At 38.9% G+C, this 22,931-nt stretch overlaps 1 protein-coding gene across 4 annotated transcripts in view; it reads left to right on the forward strand.

The window, feature by feature from the left end:
- triqk (triple QxxK/R motif containing) overlaps positions 1 to 20,781 on the forward strand; it is a 69,319-nt gene extending 48,538 nt beyond the window's left edge. For 3 of the 4 annotated variants that reach the window (XM_063061398.1, XM_063061386.1, XM_063061393.1), the window contains exons 3-4: positions 4,967 to 5,052; positions 20,106 to 20,781. In XM_063061398.1, the coding sequence (XP_062917468.1) occupies positions 4,967 to 5,052; positions 20,106 to 20,219 (200 nt within the window). In that variant the 3' untranslated portion in view covers positions 20,220 to 20,781. Of the gene's footprint in view, positions 1 to 4,966; positions 5,053 to 14,544; positions 14,679 to 20,105 lie in introns of all 4 variants that reach the window. The other variant, XM_063061402.1, reaches the window with a different exon arrangement.
- The last annotated feature ends 2,150 nt before the right edge of the window (positions 20,782 to 22,931 follow it).

Raw genomic sequence — 22,931 nt, forward strand, 5'->3', positions numbered from 1 at the left:
AGATCTTGGACTTGCTCACAATGACTACTTCAAATAACCTTTACCTCACATCATTTTATTATTGTCCCTCTTGCCAGAGAAAATACTTTAAAAATTAAGCCAGAGTCTTTTTCATAATTTTAATTGTGTTTTCTCCTAACTTTCAATGAATCAGTGGAATATCCTGCCGATTTCAATAAATTATTGCAATAAATGATCATCCCCGTATTATTCCAGTGGACCTGCAATGCCCTTTCTCTTTTAGTAATACCTTCATTTTCCCAGTCATTTTACTTGGGCTTCATTCAGTTGAATTGCAGTAACGTTGATGTTAAATAGAGGAAAAATGTCATCCTAGAACAGTCACTGAAGACCGACATGTACAGTAGTTACACACAATTAAATGGTCAATTTATATGTTGATCTTTATTACAAGAGGATCTGTGTATAAAAGTAAAGATTCCTTACTGTGATTATATAATCTCTCAATCCACCAGATCTAGAGGGTTAGTGGAAATCAAAAAAACAGTTTGCAGTTGTGTGTATGTTCACTCTCCTCCCGCTGCTGTAGTGTTGTGTTTCTGTTAAAGCCACAATTTCTGCCATATACGCCGAGCATCTTCCTGGCAGTGCTCCTGTAGCTAATTCCTCTCCCGTCATCTAGTCCGTGCTTTCCCATCTATATACCTCGGGACCCACTTATAAAAACCCTCCTCTACTTCCCCTTCCATTGGTGTTTCCTTTACACCAGTATCTTGCGCCTGCTCTATTTCCAGTTTTAGGATGGTACTTGTGGGGTTTACTCCAGTATCGCTCACTGTTGATACTGATTTGTCTTTGGGGATGAGAACTGTCTCCCAAGTTGTCTTCCGACTGTCTGTGACTGCTCTCAGCTTCCCTGTATTCGACCTCAATGTGCACAGTGTAATGATCTGATTAGTGTGAACAGTACACAAGACAAGCTTTTCACTGAATGTGACAATAATGATGGGTTGCTTCACACTCTGCACAGTACTCAATTCAAGCTGCAGTTGATTATAAATTCTTTATCCGTAACTATATTTTAAAATATTTTATGTTCCTGATCAGGCCTTTAGCTTTAAATCTGGAATTGTAGATTTACGGCTTTTGCAGAACAGAGAGAGACAATTCAGCTACTCAGGGTCTGTTTTGGTTCTCTGAAAGAGCCATCTGCTTAGTCTCATCCTCCTACCCTTCCCTATGGATTTTTATGTATTTTTCGTGTTTGCTCATTTCTTTTTAAAAGTAAATATGGATTTTGCAGTCATCCAGCTCTGGGACAGCATTTTATCAAAAAATATATACAGTACTGAATATAGGCATCACCGTTTGAGTAATCACATGAAATTAGGGTAATTTGTGTGCCACTTGCGGAGGACTAGACACTGAGTTCCAAAAACATTTCCATTCAATTTTAATTCTGGGTTCTAAGTTGTATTGCCTCTAATTCTACAAAACCCAAATTATAAGCCAAATCTAGCATTTACTCTATATATTCTTTCTGACATAAAACTTTATTTAAAATTGCATGAGCTGGAGGCATTTCTCATTACTGTCGCGATAAATTAAATCCTGAATCAAAATGCAAAAGTCATTCAGTATTTGTAGCTTGAGATCTATCTAACTGTGATAAGGCCAGTCTAGCAGAGTTGATTCAAAAGTGTTCTGGTTCCTAATGAATTGAGGTCTGACAGTGAAATGTGAAGTGAGTCTACTAGCTTCCACAAGACTGACAGAGGGCCTGAAGAGATGCTTTGATTTTATTTTTGCAATGCACCCCAGCTCTGAATAGTACAATGGGACCAAAGAGATTAATGATAGGAGTAAGTGGAGTTGAAGGGGTGTCAGTTTAAAGATTCCTGCTTCAATTACCAGTGTGGCAGAGGAGTACCATAATTGCTGACAATTATGGACCAACATTTTTAACTTCTAAAACTGTGGAATTATGCTTAGTATTATGGCTGGAGGAATTTGGCTCAAAGATGAAAAAACAATCATTTTGGATGAAGGAGCAGAGAGTACAATCTTTACACATTTTGTCTGTATTCATACAATTTCCTAAGGGTTAATTTGAGAACTGATGAAATTTGAAAAGATTACCTACTTCCCAGAGCTTTGAAAGAAGTTGATTTAGAGATGGTGATGTTCTGTTATCATCTTCCAAAGTTACTTAAGATGATTCAACTGTTCCTGTGGATTGGGGATAAGTGAATGTGGCCCACTTTGTAGAAGGAAGGACGAGAGAATAAAGAGAACAACTGACCTATTAGCCTAACATCAACAATCTGGCAAATGCTGGAATCTATATTGAAAGTAATGATAACAGAACACTTTCAACAGAATAATACTATTGATCAGGGTCAGAAATTAAACATTGCTAACATTTAGTACTAAAATATATTGTGTATATAAATTGTGAGATTTAGTGTAAATTGGCATCAAGGTCAGCACAACAAATGAGCCGAGTGGTTTGTCCTATGCTGTTTGCTCTATGTTCTATAAAGTTGAAATAAAATAACATTTAAAATTCATATCCTTATTTTCCTGTCCCTCTGCATCCAGGTTCTTCCCTTTCTTCACTATTTCTTTATTCATACCCCTTGAGATGTGAGATCTTCCATTTCAATTCCAAAACAGACAGTTGCATTTCATATTCTAGGATATGAAGATTTGGACACTTCTTCCTACTGTCATACTGCTCAATGTCCTCGCCTTCTTAAATGGTGCTTATTAAACCAACTCTTTGACTCAGTGTTTGGTCTTATTCTCCAATAATTTATTATGTTACTCAGTGTTTCATTTTGTTTGATAATATTCATTGAATTGAATTGACTTCATTACTTACATCCTTTATATACATGAGGAGTAAAAATCTTTGTTATGCCTCCATCTAAATGTACTGTTTATAGTAATTTATAATAAATAGTATGTACAACAGAATAATCATTAAAACTTAGAAATACTGTTGTGTCAGCATGATGAATCAGTCTGATGGCCTGGTGGAAGAAGCTGTCCTGGAGCCTGTCATTCCTGGCTTTTATGCTGCGGTACTGTTTCCCGGATGGTAGCAGCTGGAACAGTTTGTGGTTGGGGTAATTCAGGTCTTCAATGATCCTTTGGGCCCTTTTTACACACCTGTCTTTGTAAATGTCCTGAATAGTGGGAAGTTCACACCTACAGATGCGCTGGCTCGTCTACACCACTTTCTGCAGAGTCCTGCGATTGAGGGAGGTACAGTTCCCATACCAGGCAGTAATGCAGCCAGTCAGGATGCTCCCCATTGTGTCCCTGTAGAAATTCTTAGGATTTGGGGGCCTATACCAAACTTCTTCAACCGTCTGAGGTCAAAGAGATGCTCTTGTGCCTTTTTCACCACACAGCCGGTATGTACAGACCACATGAGATCCTCGGTGAGGTTTATGCCGAGGAACTTAAAGTTGTGCACCCTCTCAACCCCAGATCCATTGATGTCAATAGGGGCTAGCTTGTCTCCATTCTTCCTGTACTCCACACCAGCTCCTTTGTATTTGTGACATTGAGGGAGAGGTAGTTTTCTTGACACCACTGTGTCAGGGTGATGACTTCTTCTCTGTAAGTTGCCTCGTTATTATTTGAGATTAGGTCAATCAGTGTAATGTCAGCAAATTTAATTAGTAGATTGGAGCTGTGCGTGGCGACACATTCACGGGTTTACAGAGAGTAAAGGAGGGCACTTAGTACCCAGGCAAGGGCCCTCTACCCTCCCCTCTCCACCCTCCCTCCCTCCCTTCCTCAGTACACAGCCCTGTGGGGCACCTGTGTTGAGGGTCAGAGGTGAGGGAGCCCACTCTTACCACCTGCCAGCAATCTGACAGGAAGCCCAGGATCCAGCTACACAAGGTAGAGTGAAGGCCAAGGTCTCTGAGCTTCTTGTCGAGCCTGGAGGGAATTATGGTGTTGAATGCTGAACTGTAGTCCAAGAACAGCATTCTCACATAAGCATCATTCTCCAGGTGTGTAAGGATGGTGTGTAGAGCTGTGGTTATTGCATCATCTGTCGACCTGTTGTGTCGGTAGGTGAATTGTAGGGGGTCCAGTGTGGGTGGCAGCATGCTGCAGCTGTAGTCCTTGACCAGCCTCTCAAAGCATTTGCTTATTATTGAGGTGAGTGAGACAGGACGCCAGTTCTTCAGACATGTTACCTTGGTCTTTTAGGTACAGGAACAATGGTGGATGATTTGAAGCAGGAGGGCACTCTACACTGGGAGAGGGAGAGATTAAAAATGTCTGTTAGCACACCTATCAGTGCGTCGTAATCATGTGAAGTACCTTGATATATTTTACTACTTTAACAGAGCCATATAAATATTGTACATGCTATTATTAGAAAGAAATTGAACATTGCTAACATTTAGTACTGAAATGTATGGTAGTGTGTGTAATTTTGATACAGACAGCAAAATAATTCTTCCTAGTTGTTAACTGCAATGTAGTCATGGTCTAAGTCAATAGAATAGAATTTTGAAAGTTAAGCACATTAGATAGTAGCAAACATGTTTGTTTAGCCCAGTAAACTAAAGGCCAGTTTCATTCTCCATTCTCCATCCCCTTTTCCCTGTGTCATCTCATCTCACCAATCAACTTCCCAGTTCTTTACTTCACCCCCACCTCTAGGTTTCACCAATCACCTGGTGGTTCTCTCTCCCCTCCCCTCTCTCCCCAGCTTTTAAATCTACTCCTCAGCTTTTTTTCTTCCTGTGCTGAAGGGTTTCAGCCCGAAACGTCGACTGTACTTTTTTTCCATAGATGCTGCCCGGCCTGCTGAGTTCCTCCAGCATTTTGTGTGTGTTGGCCAGTCTCTCCCCTGGGATGTCAATTTTAATTTGACATCATACATCCCAATTTGCTAATAATGCTCAATAGCTGTTTGAAGAGTCATTTTTATAAGATATAGTATATGTAAGTAACATTTTGTTTTTGCCTTTAGGTAAACAAGATTATAAGAAAACCAAATCAGTTTTAAAAGCAACGCGATTGAAAGCAGAAGCAAAGAAAACAGCACCAGGAATAAGGGTGTGTGTGGTTGTTTAATAACCTTCATTAAATTTAAATAAGTGCCAGATTTTTTTTTCCTTAAAGACAACTGACCCAAATACTGATTAGTTCTCTAAAATATTGTTGTTAATATTTAAGAATCCATGCAGACATAAGGAACTAAGTATTTCTATGGCATTGCACTTAAAACAAATTACTTTGTGCCTTTGGTGATAATTGAAAGTAGGCTAAAATTATTAGCAGCATAGAATGATTAGGCACGGAAGGAGCCCATCCACCCACATACTTCTGCTGGGACTTTGGTTAGCTATTGGGTTTATCCTACTGCACTGTGTACTTTCTGCACAGGGTCAATAATTTTATTTTCTTTATTGAATGTTATTTTTATAACCACCCTCTCAGGCAGAGCATTCCATGTCACAGGCATTAGCTACTTACAAAATTGTTTATCATGTTACTTTTGTTTCTTTACCCAAGGATCTTAAAAGTGCCCAGTGCAGTATGATAATGCATCTGAGGCTTTACTTATGGTTTTTAAAAAATTAGAAGGAATTATGTAAAAATAATGCAGCCCTTTTGTGTAATGAATTCCAGTTTCATTTATGCCCCACAGTTGCAGTCCTTCAATTTCCATGAACCTACTCAGTTTCACTATCTTTTGTTGCCCATTCCCTTTATTAACTATCAATCAACTTCTTATATGCTGCAATGGTTCTGCATTTATCCATTCACTCTAGAGATGCCTTCACTGTGAGGAACTTTCTCCTTTTTAGGCTGGATCTCTTGCATCTAAATGATGGGATGGTATAAAGAAAGGATGTTGCTTCCCTTTATTAGTCAAGGCACGAAGTTCAAGAATCAGGAAGATATGTTGTAGCTTTATAAACCTCTGTTTATAAAGCCAAGGCTGGAGTATTGCATTCAGTTCTTGTCAACCCATGATAGAAAATGTCATACCCATGTGGAATCTTTTGAGTTGGTGCAGAAGAGGTTTACCAGGGTTAGAGAACATATGCTGAAAGGAGATGTTTGATAAACTAGGATTATTTCCTCTGGAGCAGTGGAAGCTGAGGGGAGACCTGAGAGGCACAGATATAGTAGATAAACGAGATCTTTTTCCTTAGGATTGAAATGTCTAATACTGTGCTCTATCGGATCCATTTCCTTTTGTTCAAAGGGCATCTCCCTGTATAAAGACTGTTTGACCTGAACAGGTTGGCCATTGATAATAGCTACCGTATCTTTAATCAACCAACTTTACGTGGAGTTGAGTGTCTTGCTTTACTTCAATATTCTGAAGTTCCTTGAACTCCTCTGTAGAAAGTGAGGGTTACCTGTCAAATGAACAGAGTTTACTAAGTTATAACAGTTTCCTTTCATCTTCAGGATTAAGGTTTGATCTGGACTATAAAGATGCAGAGTGGGAGAATCTCAAACTAACTACCTTTAGGTATGGTTATGCATTGTAGAACTGCACTTTAAATAGCATTAATACTAATCACACCAACTGCATTGTGATTTGTAATAAACGTATGACATCATTCATCAGTGTTATGTGTGCTTTTGTATAATTCTTCGCATGCAACAAATTTCAATTATTTTTGTAAACGTTTGCTTCTTCTGAGTGTCACTGAAGAAACAAATATTATGCCATTCACTATTCAAGAATACTATATTTTGAAGTATTCCTATTAATCTTTTTGATATGAGACATATTAATAATATTTTTCTCATTCCTTCACTTTGCTAGGTGAACAAGATCATCTTTTTCAGTTTTGTATGCAGTCTATTTCTTGTGCAACTTGCTGATTGTGAGTGTGCACTGTGTGACTTATTCTGTGATTTAGAAGTAAAGTCCACTGATATGTATGGTATATTTCAGGCATCCAAATATAAAGCTCTTCAAGTAGCCTTTGCACTTGTCAAAACTCCTCCATTTTAGTCATCCAGAATCAAGAATGTTCCTGAACCCCCTTTACTTTTGTTCAAAATGCATCTGCTAGTGCAAAGAATGTTTCACCTGAACAGGTTGGCTTGGAACGCTTGGAACTCAGGAGCTCAAAATTTGAGGCTGCACACCTTGGTCAAGGAAAGATTTGTTTCTCTTTCTTCATGTGTTTTTTTTTTCTGCTGTTAGAGCAAAGCAAAGTTTTTCAAAGTGGGAGAGTCCATAATATAGGTGTTGCTGTCAGGATAGTTTCTTCATTGTTTGAACATTCCAGTTTTCTTCTGAAATGTTTTATGCATGCACTTGTCCTGTTTCTTCTGCTACATATTCATTCTTTGGTCCTGACTGATCTTTATTTGGGAAAACGCTCATCTGACATCTGCACACAATTCCTGGCCCATTTCAACTGGTGCATAACAATCGTGGTCCTGACACTGGTCGTATTGGCTTTGATTAGTTCAGTTCATCATCTGCGCTTCTGTGTTTGTAATTCTGTTTGAGCCTTAAGAATTCCGAGGCAGCATTGATGATATTGCTCTGAGGCCCTTTAATGGTTTTGATACAAAACACTGGATTCACAGCCATAAAGAAGGTTTTTATGACCAAGGCACTGCATATTAATAGCTTGGTTGAGGTCTGGAGATAATGATGTTTGAAAAATAGCTCCCCATAGACTAGAACATGCAAACTTCATTCTATGCTGTTTACTTTGTCAATATGTTCTTTGTAGGAAAGAAAATCACTTGGTGTTGTAAAGTTCGCCATGTTTTCCAGTTCTTATGCATCTTTCTTGATACATGATGGTGAAATTGGATGTCTTATGACCGACAGTTGTAACACTTCTGTTTTCTTATAATTGACAATGTCTCCCAGAGCCAGTATATACTTAAAAAGAGAGACTTAAGGTTCTGTAAGATGCTATAATCTGGAACTAAAAACAAATTGCTGCGTAGAACTCAGCAGGTCAAGTAGTATCTATAGAGGGAAAGGAATTGTCAGTGTTCAGGATGAGATTCTGCATCAGAACTGCGAGTGTAGAGGGGAGCCGGCGAGGAAGGAGTAAGACAGGGACCAATAGCTGATAAATGGATTGAGTAGGGGTGAGGGAACCAGGTGAAAGGGGATCTGGTGAGTCAAGTGCATAGGGAGGAAGTGGATGGCATTGTGAGGGAGGGGGGAGTGCGACAGAATGGGTGATGCGATCTGGAGGAGAGCTATGTTAAAGGGAACAAAGATGAGGCAATCCAAAATGGATCAGAAGGGAACACAGCAGATAAGGTTACCTGAAACTGGAAATTCCTACGTTAATACCATTGAATTGTAAACTACCTGGCAGAATATGAGATGCTGTTCTTCCAGTTTGTTTTGAACCTTACCCAGGATATGACGAAGGCCAAGGACAAGCACGACAGTATGAGAAGGGGATGGGAAGTGCTTGGCCTTGCTGATGTAGGGGAGGCCATGTTGGGAGTCATGAGTTCAATAAATAAGGTTGGAGGAGGTACTTCCGTTTTTTTGTTTTCTCTGTTTTGTTTCCTTTTCTTTTTCTACTTATCACAAACGTGCCATCATCTCCGATTTACACTCCTATCCGTTCCCACCAAGTTACTACTGCCCATCCTCTCACTCCTCTTCAGTCTACCTATCACCTACTGCTCCTGCTCCACTCCCCCGATCTCCTATTTATACCAGCTATCTTCTCCCTTCACTCTGTCCTAATGCAGACTCAACCCAAAACATTGACAACGCATTGCAAATGCCGTTTGACCCACTGTTCCTCAAAGTTTGTTTTTTTTACTCAAGTTCAAAGTAAATTTATTATCAAAGTACATACATGTCAACATATACTACCCTAAGATTCATTTTCACAATAAATACCGAGAAACAAAGTAGAGTTAATGAAAACTGTACATGAACAGAAACAGACAACCAACCAATGTGTGAAAGACAACAAATATAATAAAATAAACAATAAATACTAAGAACATGAATTGTAGAGTTCTGGAAAAAGAGCCTATAGGTTGTCGAATTTGTTCAGTGATGTGAGTGAAGTTATCCACTCTGGTTCAAGAGCCTGATGACTGAGGGGTAGTAACTATTCCTCATCCTGGTGGTGTGTGATCGAAGATTCCTGTACCACCTTCCTGATGGCAGCAGCGAGAAGAGAACACGGCCTGGATGGTGGAGTCCCTGATTATGGATGCTGCTTTCGTGCGATAGCACTCCTTGTAGATGCACAGTGGTAGGGTGGACCAGGCTGTATCCATTACTTTTTGTAGGTTTTTTCCATTCAAGGGTATTAGCATTTTCATACCAGGCCATAATACAACCAGTCAATATACTCACCACTGTGATCTAAACAAGTTTGTTAAAATTTTAGATGACATGCCGGATCTTCGCAAACTTCTAAGAAAATACAGGCACAGCTGTGCCTCTCTGTAATGGCAACCTATATGCCGGACCCACAGAAATGATGATGCCAAGGAACTTAATACTACTGACCCTCTCCACCTCTGATCCCCTAATGAGTACTGGCTCATGGACCTCCAATTTCCTCCTCCTGTAGCCAATAATCAGCTCTTTGGTTTTGCTAATAATAAGTGAGAGAATGCTGTTGTGTCACCGTTCAGCCAAATTTTCAGTCTCCATCCTCTATGCTGATTTGTCATCACCTTCAATTCCTCCAACAACAGTGGTGTCATTAGCAAACTTAAAATATGGCATTGGAGCTGTACTTAGCCACACACTCATCTGAAAGAACATCGATTTAATTTTAGTACTTCTGGAATGTTTATACACCTGTTTAATACCGCCACAAGCAAATTTTATTCTTTTGATTGATCATTATTTTTTGCTTGGGGGGAGAATAAGATGTGAAAAGATGACTGCAGTCAGATTGTGCACGTGGATTGTCACCATAGCTTAAAACAACACACCACAAATCCTGTTACGTCTGAGAAAAGTGGTGCAAAATGACATCTGAAATTAAATTGAGATAACTAAAATGTAGTTTACTGAAGGAAAATTGGAAAGTAAAGAACCTTATTAATGATAGTACTGAAGCAAAATATTTGGGGCTCTGGCAATTTGAAACTTGAACAGGCAATACTGGAAATAGAAGGTCATGACTGAACCATTCAGAAACAGTTTTATTATTGATGACATGATGTGAAATTTGTTGTTTTGGCAGCAGTTGGTGCAAGTACATAAAATATATAAGTTACAAAAACAAGTTGTGTAAAGAAAGGAATAACAAGATGGTGTTCATGGTTCATGGACCATTCAGAAATCTGATGGCAGAGGGGAAGAGGTTGTTCCTAAATCATTAGCTGTGGATTTGTAGGCTTGTGTACCTTCTCCCTGATGGTAATAACAAGAGGGCATGTCTTGGCTGGTGAACATTCTTTATGATGGACACCACTTCCTTGAGGCATCACCTTCAGAAGCTGTCTGCGTTGGTGGGAGCGCTGAGGCTGTGATGAACCTAGCTAGGCCTACAACCCTCTTCAGCCTCTTCCAGTCCCGTGCATTGGAATCTCTATTGCAAACAGTCAAATTTCTACCCACCGTACATCTGTAGAGATTTATAATTCTCCTCAAAGTCCTGATAAAAGTTGTCTACCTTCTTCATGATGTGTTGGGCCCAGATTTGAGCCACTGAGATATTGATGCCAGGAACTTGAAGCTGCTCAACCATTCCACCGCAGACTTCTGAATGAGGGTTGGTGTATGTTATCCCAATGTCAACTTCTGAAGTCTACCATCAGTTCCTTGGTCTTGCTGATGTTGAGTGCAGGGTTTCTGTGACACCACTCAACCAGCTGATCTGTCTCACTCCTGTAAGTCACGTTGTCATCATCTGAGATTCTGCCAACAACAGTGCTGTCATTGGTGAATTTATAGATTATGTTTGAGCTGTGCTTAGTCACACAGTTACGAGTGTGGAAGGAGAGGAGCAGTGGCTGAAGCACACAACCTTGACATGCACCTGTATTAATAGTAAGGAAGAGGTGTTCTGCCTATGGTTTCCCAATAAGAAATCAAAGATCCACTTGCAGAGGAGGTACAGAGTCCCAGGTTTTGTGGCTTGGTTATCAGAACTGAGGGAAAGGTGTAATCAGTGAACAGTAGCCTGACAAATGTCTTGCAGTTGTCTCGGTGCTCTCAAAAAGAGTGGAGAGCCAGTGAGATTGTGTCTGGCGCAGACCTGACACATTACATCAATAGACAAATTACATCAGGTCGAGGACCTTGCTCAGGCAGAAGTTAATTCCAGTCATAGCCAACCTTTCGAAGCATTTCATATGAGTGCTACTGGGTGATTGCTATTAAGGCAGCACACCTTGCTCGTCTTGAGAACTTAAGTGATTGCTGTTCTTTTGAAGTAGGCAGGAATCTCAGACTGCTACATGGAGACGTTGAGGAGGTCCTTGAATACTCCAGCCAGTGTTTGATACAGGTTTTCAGTTCCCGGCCAGGTACCATTCATCAGAAATATAAAAGGTTAGAGATTTAGTAAATTTTAAGGGAGAAAGAAAGGGATTTTGAAGGAATAAAATGGAATGTTTTCCTGTCCGATTCAAGGGAGAAAATGACCAAAGGTCTTTACTTCAAGAGGTTAAATATCATTTTAGTTCTCCACACATCTCCTATTCAGACCTCGCTGTCCTTAGCTGCTGACACTATTTCAACAAAGTATTGCATAAGCTTGAATAGCAGCATAACATTGTCCAACTTGGCACAGTACAATTTTTTAACTCTATCATATTCCTTATTTTCTGTTCTTTCTGTTGATCTTCATTTTCTCTTAAACTTAAAATGTAGTTTATTTCTAAGATACTAAGTCAGTCTCTCTCTTTCTCTCCCCATGTTGAATCTTTGTGGGTGGAGTTAAGAAATAGCAAGGGTGAAAAAAGAGTTATGGGAATCATATACAGGCCTCCAAATAGTAGCTAAGATGTGGGGTTGAGATTGCAAAGGGAGCTGACAAAGGTATGTACTAAAGGTAACAATTGTATTGGGGGACTTCAATATGCAAGGGGATTGGGAAAATCAGGTTGGTGTCGGAACACAAGAGAGAGAATTTGTTGAATGCCTTTTTAGAGCAGTTTGTGCTTGAGATTACTCAGGGAAATACTATCTTAGATTGGGTGTTGTGTAATAACCCAGATCTTATTAGGGAGCTTAACGTAAAGGAACCCTTGGGAGACAGTGATCATAATATAATTGAATTCATACTGCAATTTAAGAGAGAGAAGTATGACTCACACGTATCTGTATTGCAATGGAATAAAAGGAATTACAGAGTCATGAGACAGCAGCTTGCCCAGGTGGATTGGAGGAGGATATTGGTGGGGATGACAGCAGAGCAGGGATGGTTGATGTTTCTGGGAATAGTTCACAAGGTGCAGGATAGATATGCCCCACACAGGAATAAGTTCTCAAATGGCAGGTGTAGGCAATCATGGCTGATGAAGGAAGTTAAGGACTGCATAAGAGCCAAGGAAAAGGGAAATAAAGGTAGCAAACGTGAGTGGGAAGTTGGATAATTGGGAAGCTTTTAAAATCTAACAAAAGGCAACTAAAACACTATAAGAAGGGAAAAATGAAATATGAGAGCAGACTAGCCAATAATATAGCGCAAGATACCTAAAGTTTTTCTCAGTTATATAAAGAATAAAAGAGAGTTGAGAGTTGATAATGGAACACTGGAAAATGATGCTGTAGATAGTAATGGGGACAAAGAAATGGCAGATGAACTTAATGGGTACTTTGCATCTTTCTTCACTGTGGAAGAAACTAGCAGTGTGTCAGAGGTCTGTGAGTGTAAGGGAGCAGGAGTGAGTGCCTTTGCTATTACAAGGGAAAAGGTGCTGGGCAAACTCAAAGGTCTTAAAGTGGATAAATCACCTGGACCAAATGGACTACATCCCAGAGTCCTGAGAGAGGTTGCTGAAGAAGTTAGATGCATTGATCATGATCTTTCAAGAATCACTTGATTCTGGCATGGTCCAGAGGGCAGGAAAATTGCAAATGTCACTTCACTCTTTAAGAAGGAGGAAGTCAGAAGAAAGGAAAATATAGGCCATTTAGCCTAACCTTAGTGCTTAGGAAAATGTTGGAGTCCATTATTAAGGATGAGGTTTCAGGGTACTTGGGGACTAATGACAAAGTAAGTCAAAGTCACATGGTTTCTGTTAAGGGACATCTTGCCAGACAAATCTGTTAGAGTTCTTCGAGGAAGTAACAAGCAGGGTAGACAAAGGAGAGGGATTGGATGTTATTTACTTGGATGCCACAAATGAGGCTGGTTAATAAGATAAAATCCTGTGGTGTTACAGGAGAGATACTAACATGGTAGCAAAATGGCTGACAGGCAGGAGGCAGTAAGTGGGAATAAAAAGTGCCTTTTCTGGTTGGGTGTCAATGACGAGTGGTGTTCCTCAGGGGTCAGTATTGGGACCGCTACTTTTCACAGTGTCAGTGGTTTAGGTAGTGGAATTGATGGCTTTGTGGCAAAGTTTGCAGATGATACAAAGATAGATGGGGGTAGATAGTGCTGAGGAAGCAATGTAATTGCAGCAGAACTTAGACAAATTAGGAGAATGGGCAAAAAAGTGACAGATGGAATACATTGTTGGGAAATGCATGATAATGCATTCTGGTAAAAGGAACAATAGTGCAGATGATTATCTAAATGGGGAGAAGGTTCAAACATCAGAAGTGTAAAGGGACTTAGGAGTTCTTGTGCAAGACTCCCAGAAGGTTTATTTACAAGTTGATTCTGTGGTAAAGAAAGAAAAAGCAATGTTGGCATTTATTTCAAGGGGAATAGAATGTAAAAACAAGGAGATAATGCTGAGCCTTTATAAGACATTAGTCAGGCTGCACTTGGAGTACTGTCAACAGTTTTGGACCCCATATCTGAGAAAGGTTGTGTTGTCATTGGGGATAGTCCAGTCAAAGTTCTTGAGGATGATTCCAGGAATGAAGGGGTTAACATATGAGGAGCATTTGGCAGCTTTGGGCCTGTACTCACTGGAATTTAGAAGAATGCAGGGAATCTCATTGAAACCTATCAAATATTGAAAGGGCTAGATAGGATGGATGTGGAGATGATGTTTCCTCTAGTGAGGTATCCAGAACTGGAGGGTATAGCCTCAAAATTGAGGGGTGACCCTTTAGAACAGAGGATTGGTGGAATTTTTCTAGCCGGAGAGTAGTAAATCTATGGAATGCTCTGCCACAGACTGCAGTGGAGGCCAAGTCTGTGTGTATATTTAAGGCGGAAGTTGATCGTTTTGTGACCATTAAGGCATCAAAAGATATGGTGAGAAGGCAGGTGTGCGGGGTTGAGTGGGATCCAGGATCAGCCATGATGAAATGGCAGAGCAGACTCAATGGGCTGAATGGTTTAATTCTGCTCCTATGTCTCCTGGTCCAAGCATAGTCTATGTGGAGTCAATTGCAACAGCATGGAGTTCTTCAAATTACCAAAGTCCATTGTCACAAGGGAAAGATTACTATCTGAGTTTGAATCCAAAATTTCTTCTATATTTTAGGATGATTTAGAGCAGAGGTTATCAACGATCAAAGAAATGATACAGCAGGAAGATCCAGATTCCTTCTCTGTGGCCCAAGTTCTGCTTTAGCCTTTGGCTGCAGAATAACTCTACTTTTTGGGGCTACTAATCCAGTAAGTTTACATGGTGGTGAATATCAACTATGCCCAAGGCTTAACGTCTTTGAGGAAAATCCAGCAGCCTCCTAAAACTCCCTGAGGCATACTTTACCCGTGTAATTTTGTATTTTTATAAATATTCTTTATTTCGATAAAATTAGTGACCCATCAATATTGTATGGTTTTACATGGTCATGGTCATACAGGAATGTGTTATTTTCCACATTGTACAGATTCGTTCATCAAGTTACCTAGAAATAAAGTTAATCAGTTTATTACAGTCAACACTCAGCAGAAGCCTTCTCATATGAAAAAACAAGAATATTAGAAATGGCCATGGCACTGTATCTGCGAATTGCAGTGGTTATTTCAAATACTCCTGCTGTCCACTGGGCTCAGCAGATGGAGTTTGCAGTTGTGTGTCACTTGTTTATTACATCCTGAAAAGATTAGTAGCTATGTGGCCAGATGGGTCTGTGAGCACAGCTGTGGATACAGGAAAATAAATGGAAGCTCTCTTGCACAGTCTTAGCCTCTTGAGATGTATGAATGTAGCGATTAGAACAAAAAAAAAGCCTAAGTAGTCTATGGATGTTTTTCTTACAGATAAACTGTCCCTAAATGGATATAAACATTACAGTAGTTGAACATTATATCGAGTTTGTGTGAATTAGTTGCGATATATTTTTGATATTACAGGACAGTACAGCCCTTTGATCGTGCTATTATTTCCTATTTTCTTAACCTTATACTCTGTCAAAACTGTAGCTTGTGGGTTTTTCCACAAACTCACATTCTTTTCAACAGCCATCTGTTCTGATGAACCATCAGTCAGGGTAGAAGAGTCCTCACACTTCTCATTTTAAAGTTAGGCCCTTGTCTCTTTCTAAGTTTGTTAGCTTGTTGCCCTACAATATTCCAGCTGGTAGTCCAACTCAAAGCACACTAAACTCTCCCAGAGATGGAAGACTTGTTAAAAACAGATGTGATTCAAAATCATTCTGGTGGAAATTTGTATTTTGTGTATTATGATCAGGACCCTTTGATCGCATCAATTCTGTCAGTGCTATTGAAGTTTGACACCTTTTAATGACTTGTGAGTCTGTTAAAGTTTGGGCAAGTCGGCTTTGTATTCTGCATATTATTACGTATTTTTGGGGTACAATCTGATAACAGAATTTAGATAATGATTACACATTTAAACAGCCTCCTCCCAGAAGTAAATGGGTGAGGACCACATGCATTTAAACATCTGCCAATAGATTACACCATAGGAAACTTGTGGTTTTATAAACCCCATTCTCTAGTTGTACTTCACTGCCTTGCATCTCTTCTGTCCCAGTCCAGTTCAGAAATAGACCATACTAATCTTCACAATAGGAGCCTCCCACTTAAGTAGGAGCTAAATCAGCACATGTATTCCTTTTGTCACAAGCTGACGGGTCCCTGGGCACTTAAAAATATCCTTTATGGACCCATTTTCAAGCTCAGTTTTTAAAAGAAAATATTCACAATATGTAGATTGTTGATTCTAGTTAAGCTGTGGAACTATTTAGCTCTCAATACATAACTGCTGTAATTTTAAGTATATTATTTTAGTGCTTTAATGCAGCAGTGAGTTTGTTAGAGTAGCCAATCATGTTGATGTGTTATGAAGTCACGTTTTCCTGCTGTGCAAATTCCAACTAAGGGCCTTTGTCCTGAAGCATTAACTCTATTCTCACTCTACAGATTTTGCCTGGCATGCTGAGTACTTCCAGCATTTTCTGTGTGGTTTTTTTTTAAATTTTGGTTCAGATTGTACTCATACAACACATTCTTCATGATAGAAATGACAGGAACCAGCAAGGTAAAAGTACAAAGAAATGGAAATTAGATAAATACTGGGTTGTTACATCATGAGCAGGAATGTCTACTGCTGAAAATCTCACTTTTGACAGAAAGTTCAATTGGTCTCAGGACATACCCTGGTAAAATATTGAAGATACAAGGGCAAGTAAAATGCAACATTTTTAATAGTGATAAACATCATTAGAATTGTTAATAGTCTTAGCTTACAACTTAGGAAGGCTGACAACCTTAGGCAAGAATTGGTTAAGAAAATTGCATGTGTTTACTGTTCAGACTGAACCAGGCTGAGGATTCTGACACAGATAGGGAGAACCCAACATACACCTTGTGAGTGCTGACTTTCCAGTCATGGCTTCAGAAAACCATGAGACAAGACAGCCAGACAGACTTCTGAAGTGATACAATAAATATCTTCTCAGTGATTAGACCAGTTCATATCCAAACATTGATATGCAACCATTTTACAATAAAATATTCAAGTGTTCGACTGATGGAATTCCTGTGTAATTCTCTGCCACAGGAAACAGTTGAGGCCAGTTCATTGGCTAAATTTAAGAGGGAGTTAGATATGGCCCTTGTGGCTAAAGGGATCAGGGGTATGGAGGGAAGGCTGGTACAGGGTTCTGAGTTGGATGATCAGCCATGATCATACTGAATGGCGGTGCAGGCTCGAAGGGCCGAATGGCCTACTCCTGCACCTATTTTCTATGTTTCTATGTCTATGTATGATGAAGGATACCTAAAATAGGGAGGTAAAATGATCATTCACAGGTTGACTCTGTGGTTAAGAAGGCATACGGTGCATTGTCCTTCATTAACCGTGGGATTGAGTTTAAGAGCCAAGAGGTAATGCTACAACTATATAGGATCCCGGTCAGGCCCCACTTGGAGAACTGTGCTCAGTTCTGGTCACCTCACTGCAGGAAGGATGTGGACACTATAGAAAGGGTGCAGAGGAGATTTACAAGGATGTTGCCTGGATTGGGGAGCATGCCTTATGAGAACAGGTTGAGTGAACTTGGCCTTTTCTCCTTGGAGCAACGGAGAATAAGAGGTGACCTGATAGAGGTGTACAAGATGGTGAGAGGCATTGATCATGTGGATAGTCAGAGGCTTTTTCCCCAGGGCTGAAATGGCTAACATGACAGGGCACAGTTTTAAGGTGCTTGGAAGTAGGTTCAAGGGGGATGTCAGGGGCAAGTTTTTTATGCAGAGAGTTGTGAATGTGTGGAATGGGCTGCCAGTGACGGTGGTGGAGGCAGATACAATAGGGTATTTTAAGAGACTCCTGGATAGGTACATGGAGCTTAGAAAAATAGAGGGCTATGGGTAACCCTAGGTAATTTCTAAAATAAGTACATGTTCGGCACAACATTGTGGGCCAAAGGGCCTGTATTGTGCTGTAGGTTTTCTATGTTTCTATATTTCTTTCTAATAGCTTGAGACATTATATCAATGAAACTGAGAACATAATATGAAAGCTGTTCCCAGAAGCTTTATTTGATAGCCAAGTATTAAAGTAGTTCTGGGAAAATTTGGTGTCAACACTTGAGTCTGTGAATAGCGCAGGGCAAAATCGTCAAAGACAGCCATACATAAGTAAAGATGGCCAATGCAACCATTTCCATGAGGTCACATTGTTTTTGACAGAGGGCTTGCTGGTCGTTACTGATGGTGATTCTAAATAGATTTGATTTCGGTACATGAGATCACGCATATTGATCAAATGTACAATTGAGAAGTTAAGAGTGATTTGTGTAACTTATAGTCTACCTGATGATTTAGTGTCAGACAAAGGACTTTAATTGTTTCAATGTTTCATTTGGTGCAAGGATATCGAGCGATTATTAAAAATCCAGCCACTAAAGGTGGAGCTGAAAGGAAGGCTTTGAAGAGACAAATTTCGTTCAAGGTTGTTCAAATTTAACACGAGTCATTGCTAAGTTATCTTCCTACCTAAGTATTCATGCAATATGGTGACAGGGTTCTGTGACGCAGTTCAAACTGACAGAGCATTTGATATATAGACAATTTTAATCTTACACCATCACTTGAAGGAGAGAGTGGAGCTATAGCAGTTTAAACAAAAACAAAATCATAATTTTCAACCTAACAGTTCATCAGGACTGTGCCAAGAGAAGCAGGTCAGGCAGCAAGAGTGTGAGTGTTAAACGTGACAAACAGGAATACTGCACAGAAGTGGATTATTGGTGAAGTACTTCGAATTAGAAGTAATAAATCATACGTGACTGGGGTAAAGCGTGGGGTGGGAATCTGCATGTAACATAGCAGAAAATACAAAAAAAGTAAGTGATCATAAATTTATTCCCAAAATGGATGTAGAAAAAAGCTACAGTAAAGGATATGTGTCAGTGTAGAATTGAGACAATATTTTACATTTTGGTCAGATCAGGCAGTGAATATAAAGTCAACAGTGATAAAGCAGATTAATACAATCTGCAATAGCTGTTTACATGTAAAACCCTCTTTCAGAGAGAGAAAGTGGTGTTATATTTGTTTGTAGACACGCAAGTGGGACACACGTGCTTGTGATGTTATGGGTAATAGTTATTGCTAGTATACAGTACAATATACACACCTATTCTGAAGATATTGAATCTCCACGAGATTTTTATAGATAGTAATTAAAAATTCTACAAGATTGGCTCACAGACCACTTCCAAATTAAATACACTTGTGGCTGACAAATATTTGGAAAAAAATGTTAGCTTTATAGAAGGACTGTATATCCCCCTGTGATAAATATGTAAAATTCATTAATGTTATTGGTTTCTAAGTTACGTAATATTAGAATATTGCCATTCTGATCTTTTTTTACAATTTCTGTTCTGACAATTGTCATTAGTATTAGTCACAATCCCCAGTTCCATTAAGTAATAAAAATGAAACGTTTAATATTGCATAATCACAGCATCTTACCAATAGCTTCATATCATGGAGAGCATTGAGTATTAAAATATTCCTTTACAGTATAATCACCGTATTTGGATGTGAGCAGCATGCTTCCATTTTTTCCCCTTGCCAGTGAAAACAAGTTTATTTTAGAGTAAATTGCTTTAACAATTATATAAAGCTAGAAAGAATATTTGACATTAAACTGGATGTTGCATGAAATCTCGTTACATTCCGTACTGATAGATGAAAACAGATGAGTATTTGAATGCATATTACCGATAGAAATCCGGGCATCTCCTTATGTTTTATGCAAAATAAGGGTCTTCCCTTTGTACCGGGGCAACCCTTCCTGTTTGCTGCACATGCAAGTATGGTTTTCAGGAATGGTATATTCTTCTTTGCCAAGGCAAAATCATTCTACAGTTATTTTCAGAATAAACATCTGGAAATATGCATGTTTGTTTCAGTGGTTATTTCTTTGGAAAATAATCTGTCACAGCCTCATGTAGAGAGTTATATAATATAAACAATTTAATTGTTAACATTCAGAAATAAAATGCATCCTGTTTGTTTCTGAAAAATATCCACTTGGAGTAAACAAATTTTATTTCAATATCAGTAACAGTCCAGATGTTTGTTCAATGTTAATATTTATATGTTTTTCTATTTTTGTAGGATGTGACACTCATCATTGCGGCTATGGTGATTTTACTTGTGGCTATTTATGGTTTCTTTTATCTGAAACTCACCACAGAGGTTGATCTTAATCCAGATCTGGATGAAAATTAACAATAGAATGGTTCTTTCAAGGATACATAATCCTCTGTGAAGCATAAATAAACCACTGGGGTTTATAGATGGATGTTGGACTACAAAGGAAGCATATATGACTTTTCAGGTTTCGTATACCAAGATTTACTTTCAACAAATTCAGCAGATTTACAAGCCAAGTCATGTGCTCAAAGGAGTGCATTTCAGAATATTTTAATTGGTGCTCATTAATTTTTGAAAATTCATCAAAGTTGCTGGTGAACGCAGCAGGCCAGGCAGCATCTCTCGGAAGAGGCATAGTCGACGTTTCGGGCCGAGGCCCTTCGTCAGGACTAATCCTGGAGATGCTGCCTGGCCTGCTGCGTTCACCAGCAACTTTGATGTGTGTCGCTTGAATTTCCAGCATCTGCAGAATTCCTCATGTTTACGTTTTGAAAATTCAGTTTTGTTTTGAAAAGCTGAGCAGTATATGGCATGAATGCTCTGGTTCAATCAGAAACCTGTACTGACATGTTCGATGCAAACAACAGGAATTCTGCAGATGCTGGAAATTCAAGCAACACACATAAAAGTTGCTGGTGAACGCAGCAGGCCAGGCAGCATCTCTAGGAAGAGGTGCAGTCGACGTTTCAGGCCGAGTCCTGACGAAGGGTCTCGGCCTGAAACGTCGACTGCACCTCTTCCTAGAGATGCTGCCTGGCCTGCTGCGTTCACCAGCAACTTTTATGTGTGTTGCTGACATGTTCAACAGTTGGTTGCAGCTGAGTTGCTGCAATGTATTTCACTCCTAAGTTGGGTACAAAGAAATATCACTTGTTACTCAATGTGCATTGGTGGATAATAAGTGAGGCCATGATCAGGGTTGGTTGTATATCGCATACTGACTGACTGACTGATGTTTTTAGCCAATGACAAGACAGGCAAAAATTAGCAAGACTAAAAATTAGCAGGAAGGAAAATTTCTCTTTGAAAAATATCAAATATCAGTACTAACACCAAGTTTGTAAATAAGACACTTTTGTCTTAAGGTGATCCAAACAATATACAAATCTATTGTACCAGAAGCAGTCCAAGTACAGCAGCAGTTTTACAATTTTTGAAATGGAGATGGGCAAATGAAAGTAACTATGATTAACGATGAAATCAATAAATATGTTGCTAACAACTTAGATAGGTTGTATGTTAGGTTTTAAATGGAGAAAGCATTATTGATTATGGGAATTGGCTACTTCAGATTTATGGGTTTGAAGTTGCAGTGGTGGAGTAACTAAAACAGTTGTCTCACGTTGCATTAACTCTAATAGGAACAACAGCAATAAAATCAGTAGTAATTGTAGATAGATTTAGAAGGACATGTTGCAAGAACAGCATTACAACAGATAGCTTATGTCAAGCACTGTTTTAACTTTAAAATAATCTTGTCAATTCCTTTCATCATGATTCAATCCTTTAATAAGTAAATGTAATTTTTAAATTTTCCAAACCTGCAGTCTGACAATTGATGAATATATTGATTTGAGAATGCATTTCTTGTATGCTTTGGAATATTATTTTCACAACTTTAACCATATTGTTAATGGAAAGACAATCTCTTATTTGTTGACTTAAATATATGTGCATGGTATATTATGAAGTATTATAAAGCTTAATGTGTTTTGCCAAGCACGCTTATTTGTCATTTAATTAATATGGTACATTACGCAATTATCTTTCACATACAAAACAGCATTAACAAACGCCTCACATCCATGACAACCTACAGAAACCAAATGGAAAATTACCTATGTGTTATTTATTTTTCTTTCCCTCAATTATGTTTAAGTCCGTAGTTTGTTTTTTTTTCCTGTTCTTACACTTTTGAATAGACATAGCAGTTTATTTATTTATTTATTTATTTAGTAATACGGCTCTGAGTGGGCCCTTCCGGCCCTTCAAGCCATGCTGCCCCACAAACTCAATTAACCCTAATCTAATCATAGGACAATTTACAATAAACAGTTAACTTGGTATTGTACATCTTTGGACTGTGAGAGGAAACTAGAGCACCCAGGGAAAACACATGCATTCACCAGTTTTGTGGACTGAATGAAGATATTCTGCAAAGCAGTCACAAATAAGAGAAAATCTGCACATGCTGGAAATCCAAGCAACACACACAAAGTGCTGGAGGAACTCATCTATGGAAAAGAGTAAACAGTTGATGTTTCAGGCCAAGACCCTTTGGCAGGTCCTGAAACATCAACTGCAAAAACAGTCACCCACTCTTTGTTTGGTTTCCTCATTGTAGTGATTGCATGTTAAGCACTGAATGGAGCATACTAAAAGTACATAAGTAAATTGCCGTTTCACCTGGAATATTCAATTACAGGTATGTACACCCTTACTTTTGTTTAAGGAGCAATACCATCTTCAAGTTTTATCAGCTGTCACTTGGCAGATGAGAAAATGCTGATAAAGATTCACATTCATACTGGCAGTATTTGAACATAATTTATTACGTACTATATTTTGACTTCAAAACTACAAGATATTTCCAGTTCATATTTGGAATAAGATTCTTGAATAAACATTACACCACTTTTTTCATCTCAACAAAATGACATGGCCATTGATCAAGATGTTTATGAATTAATCTTTTTGTTTTACCAGTAATTTCTGAATCTGTGGTTTGAGCAAATGCTAGAAGTACCTACTCTGTAGAGATCGTGATTACAAGGTGTAAATATCTTT

This window comes from Mobula hypostoma, chromosome 1 (assembly GCF_963921235.1).
Source record: "Mobula hypostoma chromosome 1, sMobHyp1.1, whole genome shotgun sequence".
NCBI classification, from domain to species: domain Eukaryota; kingdom Metazoa; phylum Chordata; class Chondrichthyes; order Myliobatiformes; family Myliobatidae; genus Mobula; species Mobula hypostoma.